The following is a 14,461-nucleotide window of genomic DNA, read 5'->3' on the forward strand; positions in this document are numbered from 1 at the left end:
TTTCTCAAGATAATTCTTGAGCCATTTTTTGCTTTTAGAGGTTTGTCAGCATTTGAGTCCTGCACAGGAAATATTATTGTTACTCTGTTAACATTTTTTTCTGTCTAACTTTGTGTCAAAATGTTGTAACCTTTTGAAAAATGACAGAAGAAATATCCAAGTTCTGTTGCTGAAAACTCAAACTGGAAATAAATTTTCCCTGTTAGTTTCTGATTGATCTCAGTGCTAAAAAGACAACATTAGGACCAGATCTAAGCAATACCCATCATTCAGACTGTGAATCTTTAATGTTATGGACTATAGTGACATTTGTGGAATAATAGAATAAATATATATATATATATATATATATATATATATATATATATATATATATATATATATATATATATATATATATATATTGTTTTTTTGTTTGTGTTTTGTGATGTTAGTTATAGGACCTCTTTAATTATTTTGCTTTCCCTTATCTTTCTCTTAGCTCTGCCAAATCATGTATGACTTCAAAATGTGTAATTGGGTCTCAAACTTAATTAAATAAGTTACATAAGTTAATAAAAATAAAAATAAGTTAACTTCTGAGTTATCAAAGGGAAAGCAAAATACACGTACAATAAGATGTAATTTCGAAAGTGATAGTCATGACTCAGATCCAAACAGCACCTTTTCCCTGTCACTGCTGGAAGCATTTTTCTGCAGTAACACTCCCCTCTCTTGTCTCTTTGCTGCTGCTAGTTGGGTATTGTCTTGGTATGACGACGATGCTGACACTTTGGCACTCACTGCCAGCCATCAACTGCCCCTCCACCCTTAAAGAAAAAGAAAAAAGAAGAAGAAAAAAAAACCTGTGAGCCAAAGAGACATCTCTGTGTTGGCATCATTCTGTTAGATGGCCGCCACGGTGTATTTTACATTCGGGACGCTGTCTTCTGCTGGCAGTGGATCTAGTGTTGTTGATAAACTCACCTCAGCTGTATTGTCGTTTTTGCTCAGGTCAGCAAGATGCAAATGAATGAGTGCATTTACAAGCAGCAGAGAAACAGTGTGAAGGGACATAGACGAGGCTTTGTGTTAATGCTGCCAGGTTGTACTTTTGCTCTAATAATAACCCAGCCAGAAGAGACTAGTCAATTGAAATGACCTATTCTGACTTAAACACCATGCTGACAGAACCTCTTTGTTCAGTATAATAAGAGTATGCAGAGACTAACTCATCACACAGTAACGATCTGTCTTTTGCAAAAATTAGATCTTGAGAATTATTAATGAAAGTGTGATAACCTTTCTAATGTATTTGCCTTCAGTCGGCCGACATCCCCAGAACTCAATTATGAGTATTACATGCAAAATTTATAGATTTTCTGCTAAGACTGTATGGAAAATCTTGTTTATTTCAGCATGACCAAGCATGGCTCTGTTGTACATAGCTCCATGCTAAACTGACCTAATGTAGCCCAAAGCTGTCAGTCATTGTAAACATTTACATATTATGAACATTTTTAATAAAAATAAAAAAATAAAAAAAAGGACCTGAAAACCTGAGAAGAAATCTGAAATGAGACACAAGTTTTAAGTATTTCACTCTCAAATGACAGTCTGTGCTGTCCTCACTCACATCCAGATTTAATACAGTTGAACTTCTTTTTTCCTCCAACTGCTTTTTGAAAGAAACATTTTTCTTTACTTGCAAATTATGAGGGTGTTGTTGGGTGTGTTTTAGTTTTCTTGAGCAGGTTACCTGTGTCTACGCCATACATAACATTAGCTAAACTACTGGCTCTAGCATTATGTCGATCACTCAACACCAACAATCTCCCAGAGAAAATACCCAACACCAAGGTCAACGCTGTACTTTTACATTATCCTGATGTCTTTCTAAATTTCACAAGGACTTCATTTTCTCATTCTCTACGTCGCAACTAAATCATAAAATGTAGTTTCAGAAGCGTCTTACCAATCACGTTCATCTGCAATCACTCTCTGCAAATAAGGTGGGACAACAACAAAAACAAACATAGTGTGTTTAACAAACTTAAACTATGACAACACAACCTGCAATATTAGATTTACTGCTTTGAACCACTCCCTGCAGCACACACTGCTCCTTAATTCATGGGCCACTTACCTCCTTATCTCAGATTTTACGGCTCACTCCTTTTCACTCATCTCTCTATCGCTCCAGTGCTTTGCACAGAACAGAGGGGTTCCTCTTTTAAATGTGTTTCTCTTTGTCCTGCCCTGTCCTCCCATATGACCCCTCTCCTTACCTCTTGACTAATTAAAGCTGCACACAGGATTACACTCTGCTCCTCTTCTGACAAAATGACCTCAACATGCACATCCTGAAGTCGCTGGCTTGCCTTGTTGAGGCAGAGGAGGAAGCTCACAAGCCGCATTCCCTCATGACTCATGCATGTTAAAAGGACACTTGGAAATGTATGTATTGATCAAGAGGATATAGACTTTCCTGTATGAATGGAGACTTAGACAGCTGTGCTATTAACCATCAGTCCACTCGACAGTCTGCACCTGTGAGGGGCTTGCACAGTGATGTGTAAATACTTTTTTTTAGCCTCTTTGTGCAACTAACCAAGCACGGATAGGGGGTAAAAAGTACAAAAAAATCGCAAAAGACAGCATGTGGCTGCAAAGGCAATCAATCAACAACAACAATTCAGATTTGGAGTGAAAAATACCTTTGTGTGTCTTTTGACTAGGTGATTTGATTCTGGCCTCCCCCGGTTTGGTTCACCTCAATCAAAGCTGCTTTCATCTGCAAGTAAAAAGCTCTAATGAGGCCATGGTCTGCGACAAGCACCAAACATCTGAACACAGTTGGTTTGTGGACACAGCTGAGCTGTTAGTCACCGGAGAGTTGGATGTTTCCCTCAGGAGCAGGTGGACAGCAAAACAGAGAGAAAAACAGAGTGAATGCTAATCTTCAGGAAGCCAGAAGGTAAAGGGAAGCTAATGTTGCTGCATATCTGCTGGACGCCTTGCCATTTTTTTTCTTTTTTTTTGCTTGTTCAGCAAATGTGCAAATTGACACACACAATGTAAACAGAAATTCCCAATGACGGTGTTTGCATCATGAGACTTTCTTTAGAAAATGGGGATATTTAACTTTAAATTAGTGACAAGGAAAATAATTTAATCTAAGAGAACTCACCTTTATCCAAACAGGTCCACAATCTGAAACATCCCAGTGTCATGTCACTTCAGTCCACAGCTCTCGATAATACAGCTGAGTTTGATAAGTGTTGTTAAGGAGGGGGCAGTTATTTAAAAGCTTCTCTAACTATAGGTTGATGTGCAGCAGTAAAGCCGTTGAATCATAGTGAGTCAGAAGGTCTGAGCAATACTCTTTCCAACTGCTCAAACATGGCTGCTGCAGCTGTGAGTCATGCTGAGAGAATTCCTCATCTAAACACTGCGCTGACATAATGGGCAGAGTCTGCATGTGTGTATTTGTACATATGTTGGCCTGCATGGGAATCATCAGTTCATTGTTCCTTCTTTTGGAGCAACAATCATACACCTATTTCCCTGTCAGTGAAGAAACCGCTGAGATAAACTGCTGTTTTGTTTCCCTGTTTGAACAAGACATCCAGTTCACATCTAGATGGAGTTTACCATCTGTAAAGGATGACATAACTCCAGGAGTTATTTTATCTTCTTGTACTGCTCTGGGAGTTTAGATGTTTTCCAATGCAGCTTATCTAAGCCAAAAAAAATAAAAAATATCTGAAATAACACCTGTCTAATGGCATCGAATTTACAGCTATTGTTGGAAAAAATAGTGTACAATGTACAGGTACATCTCAGAAAATTAGAATATTATAAAAAAAGTTCAATATTTTTTGTCACTCCTTTCCCCTATATGTTTTATAGATTCATTACAGATCTAGTGAAGCATTTTAAATATTCAATCCTTGAAATTTTGATAGTTGTGGCGTCCAGATAATGAAAACCCAAAATGCAATGTCTCAGAAATTAGAATATTGTGAAAAACTTCAATCTTAGAACGTCACGGTGTCACACCCTAATCAACTAATTAACCCAAAATACCTGCAAAGGTATCCTAAACATTTAAATGGTCTCTCAGTCTGGGTCAGATGGCTACACAATCATGGGGAAGACTGCTGACCTGACAGATGTCAGAAGACGATCATTGACCCTCCACAAGGAGGGTGTGAGGGACCAAGCTGGCGAAGGAAGAGGAACACAGGTGGCTTCAAAAGAAAAGGGTTTTATTTGCCCAAACAATATAAATGAATTAGGCCTTTAAAAGAGGTCAACTAAGCAAAACCTAAATCAAAGTCTGAAAATAACTAAACAGATTAGGGAACATAATCGACATAACACACAAAAAAAAAACATACTGACCTGACAAACAACAAACAAAGGAGAACTTAAATACTGGCTAACCAGACCAGTTACAAAACATATGGGGTAACACATTAAACATGCTAACCAACCAGACAAAGAAACAGAACCTAACTGTTAGCTTAATTATTCTTAACAAAACTGCTAACAAAAGGTAAACCCAAACTACTCAAAAATGGGAAAGAAAATGAACAAACATTTGAAGAAACTAAACTAAACTTTTAATCTCCCCCTCTGAAGATGAGGTCTTCTCAAAGGCCCGTGGCACTTCCTGCTCACTGGCTTCCCACCTGTGCACACTCCTGCCCCCCAATGCCCAAGCTAATCCCTTCAGCACCAGTAAAAAGAAACAAGATTAACCAAAACGCAAACAGTTGAAAATACAGTGGCTCCTTAATGTGCGCGCTAACAAAAAGAAACCAAAGCGTTTAAACTAAGTTTAAATATAAAGAAAACTGACAATGTGGTGCTTTTACCGCCTTTATATGCGTGGCCATTGGTCTGGCCATCACAGAGGGAAAGCCATAAAAGGTCATTTCTGAAGAAGCTGCTTTTTCAGAGTGCTGTATCCCAGCATGCTAATGGAAAGTTGAGTGGAAGGAAAAGGTTCACCATCAAAAGGCAGAACCGCAGCCTTGAGAACATTGTCAAGCTACATCCATTCAAGAATTTGGAGAGCTTCAAAAGGAGTGGACTGAAGATGGACTCAGTGTATCAAGAGCCGCTATGGACAGAGGGCTACAAATGTTACATTCCTCATGTCAAGCCACTCCTGAACCAGAGACATCTCACCTGGGCTAAGGAGAAAAAGGACTGGACTGTTCAAACATTTATTTCTTGACTGTTTTTCTTTTTCTATTTTTCTTTCCCAGCAGGATTTGGCACCTGCCCACACTGCCAAAGGTACCAAAAGCTGCCTCAATAACCATGGGGTTACTGTGCTTGATTGGCCAACAAACTCACCTGATCTGAGCCCCATAGAGAATCTGTGGGGTATTGTCAAGAGGAAGATGAGAGACACCAACTATGTAGATGACCTGAAGGCTGCTATCAAAGCAACCTGGGCTTCCATTACACCTGAGCAGCGCCACACGCTGATCGCTTCCATTGCCACGCTGCATTGATGCAGTAATTCATGCAAAAGGAGGCCCAACCAAGTACTGAGTGCATGGAAATGAACATACTTTTCAGAAGCCTGACATTTCTGTTTAAAATATTCTTTTTTTCTTTGATCTTATGTAATATTTTAATTTTCTGAAACACTGCATTTTGGGTTTTCATTATCTATAAGCCACAATCATCAAAATTTCAAGAAATAAATGTTTGAAATGTGTCACTCTTTGTGTAATGAATCTATAAAAATACATGGGTTTCACATTCTGAAATAAGTGACGGAAAATATTGAACTTTTTAAAAAAACTCAAATTTCTGTGATATACATGTTTGTTCACCAGCGTACCTTTTGAAATGACCCTAAATGGTCTATTTGGTTGTTCCAGCTTAAACTTCAGATAAAAAGTGATGCCTCCGTCTACTAAATATGATAATTACAACTCAACACACTCAACACTCTTTTAACCATGTAACCTCATAATCTTTTAACTCGTCTTAAACTGATGAGGTTCTGAATGAATAGAGAATTCATGAAATGTTTCACCAGATGAAGACCAGCAGTTCCTGACAAACAATGTGTCGTCTGCAAAAGATTATTCACATCTTGCTGTAATAACATATGTATGTATGTATGTGTATGTTTTTGTATATTTGCATGTATATTTGTATATTTGTGTGTATATATATATATATATATATATATATATATATATATATATATATATATATATATATATATATATATATATATATATATATATGTGTGTGTGTGTGTGTGTGTGTGTGTGTGTGTGTGTGTGTGTGTATACATATGACAGGATCAGACTGGACTGCCGCTTTGATCTTCAGTTCTTTATGTTCATTACCATACCTGAAGTTTGTTTTGTGTGTGTGTTAGATGTACACACCTATTAAAAGTTTAAAAAACACATACTGATTCATAATAAATGAGTGTTTGTTTCCAAACATTTTTCTGGTATTGTATATTTTGAGCAAAATAGCTGCCTTCGGAATCTAAACCTTTGTGGTTAGCTTGGTATCCCAGTTCCTAGAGGTGCTAACTATATGCTTCCTCTATAAGCAAGCTTCCTGTGCACTCTGAGGCCAGCCATGCTAAGTTGTGTCCCAAAGCTCTGCTTTGCTTCAGCTGCATCATGCTACCTCAGGAGCACTATGAGTTCTAGCCAGCTCCTGAAAATGGATTAGCTCTGGGAACTTCCCAAAGCTAGTGTAACACAACCATCTTTATTCATCCAATCATACAACCAAATGGGATTCCTTCTGCTTTTTGAGATCTGCTCTCTGGTTAAAAGATGTACCTCTGAATGAGTGGCAGAACTCACTGTTTAGCAAAGCAGAGACAGGAAGATGCTGCAGGCTGGTGGGGTAGTGGACACAGGTAAATCTGCATATTTCTCGAAAATTAATGTAAATATGAGATTTTAGAAAATTTACAAAGACTGAATTAAGAGTTGAAGATACCAGACAGGAATTGCAACTTTTTAGCAGAATCTATAGTTGTAATCTCTGATTCTTTCAATATACAAAATTTTTTGCATGGTCTGTTTTGACTATTTAGCTGTTTTATAAGCATTTTTTTTTTTTTTTTTTTTTTTTTTTTTTTATGTATAAGCTTTATAGGTCAACAGAAATAATATCCTACAGTCTGGACAGAAACCAATTTCTTATTTGACAAGAAGAGTAAAATAGGAAGGTAAATCTAACAAAGCGGCTTTTGTTTCGGAAGACAAACTAAAAGAAGCCAAAGTGATCATCAGACATGCATCTTCTTCAGACTGATACAGTAGATATGGTGTAAATTGGCTCATTTTTCCTGGTCTATGAATCACCCCCTTGACGTCCCACCCTATTGAAGTAAGATGCACACTCAGCCCACACGGTTATATTTTTAGAGCTCCATTTTTTTTAGCTGATCAACTAATCCATATCCCAACCCATCTAGGTGCACCTCCAGCTGAGTGTAGCTTCAGCAGAGTGAACACTGCATAAATTCTTCAGTTATTAACACATTTCTAAGCTGTAATATCTTATTCAAAACTTTATTGTACACCACTTTACCTGAATGGTTTTCCCCTGTCCTATCTCTGTGGGGGGATCAGGGTTTGTCAAAAGAAAAATAAAGTCTGCAGGGAAGATGGAGGAGCAAATAATGTTGATTCCTACAGCAGTGAAAAGCGTTATGGTTCAGTTTTTAGAACCATCCTTTTTCAGCAACACCATAAGATTACTATAATTTAAAAAGTTATTTGTAATGCAATGTTAGATGTCATAGGGGTCTGATTCCTGTTTGTGGCTGTGTGAATGCTATTTCCCTGTGCTTTTCACTTCCCAAATAGAGACTTTGTTTTTGCAATTTCCCATTTATTGGACTGTTTTATTTTTCTTTGAGGACCTTGGGATAAGTTCTACAACATCAATAATGAATTAAAGCCATTAATCATTGATTTAGAAAAAAAGTCATTATGCAGTTATTGCTGTTGGGGAGAAACAACCTCCTTTGCTATTCTGTGTTGTGGTGGCACCAACAAAGCTTTGTGCAGAAAACACTGTTGTTTTAACCAATGTTATATGTATTAGTGTACAGCTGTTACATACAAAGTGCATGCAGAGGACAATTTTTTCTCTAACATTTTTCAAATGATTTTCATGGATAAAAGCCGTTCTCAGCAAAAAAAAAAAAAAAAAAAAAAAAAAAAAAGAAAAAAATTGTTTTCTTTATCAAGTTGTTCAGTTTGATTCAGTTCCTGGATTTGATGTTCCACCAAAAGGCATGCAAAGCATGTTGCACTCCACCACAGACTTAAAGAAGAGATAGAATGTTCTGATTAAATACTGAATGACTGAAGCTTCATAGTGTGGTTGAAGCGGTGGTGCCCGGGGAAAATGTGCTATTTTACACCCTTGTCTTACTGTCTATTTATAATGTTCATGCACATGTAACTCCTCATCAGATGTATCCGATGAGTGTACTTTTCAAAACTGGGGTTAATTAAAGCTTGTTATTGACTGCTGATGTCATCTTAACTTAATCCCACCTTTATATATGCAAAGGCAATATGTTTTACACTCAGTTTGATTTTTTTAAATTCTCTAAAAGTTCATGTTAGCTACACCCAGAACTATCAGAGTTCTAATGTTGAACTTACTTTGTATGGTTATTGTCAGAATAGTTTAGGAAAATAAGTGAATGCAAACCATTAAATTACATTTTCTAATGAATGAAATTACATAATTCCTCCTTCCTGGTGATGTCTTGTCATTCGGCCAAAGATTTTCTTCCTGTTAAAAGGGAGTTTTTTCCCTTCCCACTGCCGCCTCATGCATGCTAAGGATGCAGGATTGGATTGAAGTCATGATTATGCAATCAGGTGGTTTCTATTATAGGTTATTGGCTTGAAATGATGTGTATGTAAAGTGCCCTAACAACATTGTTATGAAGTGGCGCTATACAAATAAAGCTGAATCGAACTGAATTCTTTTAGGCAACTACTCAGCCAAACAAACAGCATTAACTACATATACCTTTAGGAAAAGTATCCATAATTCTGATTTTATTCATACCAATTTATTATGGGCATTTAGCTCTCACTTGGTCCCTTTCTCTTCATTTTCAATGCACAAAGTTACCAAGTTACAGGCAGCCATAAACACAGCTTCGCTCTCTCTCTCTCTCTCTCTCTCTCTCGCACACACTCACACACACACACACATACGCACACTTGGCCAACTGTAATCTCATCTCTCTCTCCCTCCATAATCGGTCTCGTGAAGTCACTGCCCAGCAGCCAGTCGGTGTTGGGCTGAAGCTGGCGGAGCAGCGTCTGTGTTCTCCACACAGTTCAGGCGACTCACCAGCGCAGTCAGCTCAGGGTGACAACTGCAGCAGCCCAGTGCAACCAGCTGCTCACATGGAAGTACCACCATCTGCGACAACGTGCACCTCTAATGACTCCAACACGCCGTCTTTTGTCTAGTCTGACTCGGGGAAAGTCAGCAAGACCACTTTCTTTCCTCCGTTGAGGTGAACCGTGCGCCAGAGGATCCTTTTCTTTTCTTTTTTTTTCTTCTTTCATCCAGCTTGTCTTTTCTTTTTTTCTTTCTTTTTTTTTTTTTTTTACCCTCACGTCTTTAGCAGTCAGCAGTGACTTTCCTCCTCTCTTTAACCAAAGCGCGACTGCCTCCCAGGTTACCTCCTCCTCCAGCACCCATGAATTCAGATAAAAATGTGTACCTCGGCAAAGACAAAGGCATCATGCGGAAGAGAGCCTTGCTCCTTCGGAAGGGTTGCAGCTTCGAGATAACCAGGTAGGTCCTCTCTCTGTCTGGGACAAGAGGCTGATCAAAACGTCTAGACTATCTCACATGTGCAACATTTTCTCATACTGAAGCGGCACTTTTCATGAGTGCATTCAATAAGTTGAAATATCTTTTGCCTTGTAGGCTGTTGATGAATTTTAGCCAGGATTCACCGTGTACGCGCGCATAGATGGGAGAGAAGGGGGGGTGTCCCCAAAGATATTATGTCTGAAAGGAGTGCAGTCGGACAATCTTGGATTCCTTCCTCTGGGAATATAATAGCATCTGCTTCTGTTTGTTTGCATCATTGTTATTGTTATTGTCTCATCTTAACGCATGGAGTCAGATTTCTCATCGGACCTCGGAAGGATGCGTTACGCACGGCTAGATTTCGTCTGCACCTGACTCCGCAATGTTGATAGAGGCGCTAGTGGCAGCCCATCGTCATTTTACAGTCCAAATCAGGTGCTAATTGGGCATAACATCCAACACTTTCATTCTGGAGCTGAAGATGGGCAGACAGTTTGTTGATTTTAATTACAGGGAGGAAACTAAAATCATTATTATAACGGAACTGAATAATTTAGAATGAGATCACTTGTTGTCTTAGACCACAGAGACACAGCTGAGTTCACACACATCCTGAGGAGACAGGCTCATGAAGGCAGGGGGTCATGGTGACAAACAGACCTCATCATGTGCTGCTGGTAGGACTAAGCTGCATGACAGGACTGGTTTTCTGAGATATGTTGCCTCCTGTGGATACCTGCAACCAGAAAACCCAGACTGACCTCATCTACAACCTGCTCCTGCCCTCTTTCTGGTCTAAAACATCCATCAAATGCTGGAGTTCTTTTTCTTTCATGGTTCAGCTGGTTTATAAATAGCCTCCCACTTTTACTGATGTCACACCTTTATATTTGCATGATGGGCTACAGCATGTGAAAATACTGTCATCGATCTTTGTCTTAAAACAGATTATAAAGCCTTTACCATGTATAAAAACCATGTGAATACAACCTCAGATAAACAACAAAGCACATTTTATTCCATTCTTTGTGTATAGGCAAATGTATCTACGTAACTGCAAGGCAAAAGGCAGAGGTAATGTGCTTAAATAGCTTGTAAAATCCCCTTTTAGCAGCAATAACTTGAAGTGATGAGCCATTCTTCGTTTTCAGCTTTGCTTCAGGTCATTAAAGTTTGCAGCATCTGTTTATCCACAGCCATCTAATGGTCCTGACTGCATCACTGCAACAGCTTGATTCGTATCGTTCTCAGTTATTCTGTTGCTTTGTTGGCATGTTTAGGATTGTTGTCGAGTTGCTCAGGTCAGTTTTAGCCAAGCTTTAGCAGTTGGACAGATAGCCTCACATTTGACTCTGGAACACTCTGGAATATGAGGATTTGGACATTTCAGCAAGTAGGTTCTGTGTCTGTAACTAAGCCCAAATCATCACCGCTCTACCGCTGTACGGCTTGTGTCATGTGCTGGTGTGTTTAGTTTTCACCAGTTGTGTTTCTGTAGCTCAACACGTCTACTTTGGTCTTATCTGTCCAAAGGACATTAGTCCAGATGTCTAGTGGTTTTCTTTAATGCAATTTTGCAATCCTAAACTGTGCTGCTGTGTTGATTTTTCCAAATGGGGCTTTCTCGTAGCAACCTTTCTCAACTCGCCACACTTGTTTGTTCTTTTTCTTAATATCATGTAATGATCTTTAACATTTTACATGCCAAATGAAGCCTGTAGAGTCAGAGATATAGCATTTGTAGCCTACCTGAGCATTTCATGGACTGACCTTGAGCTGAACTTATTGAAACAACCATTCCTGGGAAACAGTGAGCTTTCCTGACTTTTTTTCTTGTTGTGGAATGATGGATTTAAAATTGCCTGATAAACCTTTCCAAACTGATAAGCAGCAACAATTACTTCTGTAATATCATTGCTGATCTTTTTTCTGTTGCATTTTGTTAATGTACATCTGAATATTAGTGCATTGAAGCAGCATTACCTGACTGCTACCTAACCTCTTAATTCCTATGGAAGCAGTGAGGGTGAACTTGAGTTTTTCTCACTCACACACATTTAGCCTTTTGGCTCAGTGTTATTATTTTTAGTGAAAACTAAAGAAAAAAAAAGAGCAAATATTGCACATGACAGTGGATCAGAATATATTCTAAGTGAAGACAACCCAAAAGTTGAACCCTAAATATTCACATTTTGATAATGTAATACTCAGAAAACATTTTTACATTTGACGACTTGACATCCTGTAATAATGTTGTTCAGTTCAAGAAGGACTTGCTGATTCACTTTCTTTTCCACAGTTGTCCTTACCTTGCCCTATTTGTCTGGAGATTATCATTCTGGTCACATTAATCAAAACACTCCTGCCTTCACACTCATTTCCTGCTATTTAGAACAATCTATGGAGGTGTTCAAAAGTACAGAATGACTTATGAGTCTCACTCTTCTGCTTGTATTGTGCTGTGGTGAGACTTGTGTGCTTAAGATGTCGGCATCCCGGTTGCCAGGTCTCACTTTGCAAATAGAAGCACTGACTGTGTTCAGAGTACTTGGTGCATGCGGGGGTGAGATTTGGCCAGCTTAGTGCCAAGCGCTTACTTTCACATTATACAGCCCTTCAAATTAGCCTGATCTACCCTTGCATGGTGAAAGAGCTTGTTCCCTTTCTGTATGCTGTCATCCAGAGTCGCATTGAAAAGCTTCCTGGCGGTCTGTCTCTCAGGCACAAGCAGTTTAACAGACAATCAATCAGAGCTAGGCGTGAAGTGCGACTGAATTGAGGGAAATAGATTCGCTGCTGTAAAGAGGGAATACTCCAGTAATGGGCTGCTGCTGAGAGGTAGCTGTGTATAATTCATTGAACTGCAGACATGCATGACCATACACACAGAACACCTTGTGACACCTTCATAAGGATGTTCGCTGTATGTAAGAAGCCTGCTCTCCCTCCTAAGCATTTCCACATGCTTGCCTGTGGAAGTATGTCATGAGGTGACTTTATTCAGACATTGATCTGGCCTCTTTTCCACCGACCCCCTAACCCCCCCCCCCCCAGGCCACAGACAGTTTCACTGTGGAGTGCATCTTTGATCTGAAGCTAGTTATCTGATTGGATAATTCTCTTGATTCTCTCAATTAGTATATAAAGTCGTAAAAAAAGTTAAAAAAAAAGCTTATTTTTTTCTCTTTTAAACATGCTTAATGCAAAACCATAAATTCTCTCAATGAAGATGATGTAGTAAATTAATGTTTTAAGAGGGAGATACTGTTGAATAATTAGTTGACTAGGGGAAAAAAAAGCATTTTAGTTTTCTGTTAAATGTATTCAGATCTAAGTTAACATTATAAAACTGTCATGATCGGTGCTAATCTCCTGGAGTTAATCTGTTTTGGTGTAAATCCATCACATCACATTAATATTTCCGACTGTGTTTCGGCCAGTTACATCATGACTAAGCCTTATCCTACAAAGTCGGTGGACTGCCAGCTGGTGGATATTCTCACCAACAGCAGGTAGCTTGAGAGTTGCAGGTGGAAGCCGAAAGCTTGAAAGGAAACAATTACTGTATCACTTTTCCTCTGCGTTGCTGGATTTGCTCGTTGATTTTGGATGTTTGATAAACTTAGATGTATCTGTGCATGATCTTTAGTTTATGTGTGTCTTCATATTTGTCAGGACTTAAAAGAGTAATTCCACATATTTATTGAATCAGTGTTCGTTTACATGGCTTGGGGTGTGTACTAATCCTGCTTAGGATGTAAAGTTTCATGTTTCCAAAAGGATCTGTGTAAAGTGTGCATTCAGTAATGTCACTAACTATGAGGGTGTGTTGGGGTCATTGCAGGCTAGCAATTAGGAATGTTAAGCCAGGAGAGGGAGGAGAGAATTGCTTAATATAAAGTATCTTTTTTTTTTTTCATGTAGAGCGCTAATTTCAAGGGAAAAATGGAACATTTTCTGAGATTAAAGTGGTAAATTTGCTAGAACTTTATAAGAAATTCAGGGAGCACACTCAGGGACTGAAATTCCTCAAGCAGCCATGCAGAGAAGACTCAAATGACTCAGGAATTCAAGTGCATATCCATAAGCCAATGGATTTATGGATGTATCTTCTTTTTCTGCTGACTGGAGCTGAGCTCTGGAGTGCACACTCTTAAAAGATGCACTGGGAATCTCATAGTATTTGTCAGTGTTTTGTATCATTTTACATAGTAAATGCTTTTTAGATGACTCATATTTTATCGCTGTATCTCTGCTCTCCTTTCACAACTATTTTGCTGAAGGCATGTCATATTAAAAGGTAGCCATGTTTTGGTTTTTTTGGGTTTTTTTTGCAGATAACCAATTTAAGAAGCTCATTCCTTAATAGATAATGTCATAAAAGTGGACTGCTGAAACAATCTGATTATTTGTATGACAAAACATTTCTATAATCCTTACAACCTTAAGTGTAACTCAAACTTGGTCCCAAATTTGTTATAAATAGTCTTAAACGTGTAGCTCCTGTTACAACAAGGCTGCCACTTTTCCATAAAAATAAATCAGTCGTTTCTTTCTGCAATGCTCAGTGTAATACATCTTAAAATACTATCTTGTAAACTAGTGCCCATTACTG

At 38.5% G+C, this 14,461-nt stretch overlaps 1 protein-coding gene across 1 annotated transcript in view; it reads left to right on the forward strand.

Moving 5' to 3' along the window:
- Nucleotides 1–9,727: 9,727 nt before the first annotated feature.
- Nucleotides 9,728–14,461, forward strand: part of garnl3 (GTPase activating Rap/RanGAP domain like 3) — a gene marked incomplete at both ends in the record, with an annotated part of 87,907 nt that continues 83,173 nt past the window's right edge. Inside the window, one exon of the mRNA XM_079257107.1 lies at nt 9,728–9,825. Coding sequence (XP_079113233.1) covers nt 9,728–9,825 — 98 coding nt within the window. The remainder of the gene's footprint in view (nt 9,826–14,461) is intronic.

This window comes from Telmatherina bonti (assembly GCF_933228915.1).
Source record: "Telmatherina bonti genome assembly, chromosome: 17".
Taxonomy (NCBI): domain Eukaryota; kingdom Metazoa; phylum Chordata; class Actinopteri; order Atheriniformes; family Telmatherinidae; genus Telmatherina; species Telmatherina bonti.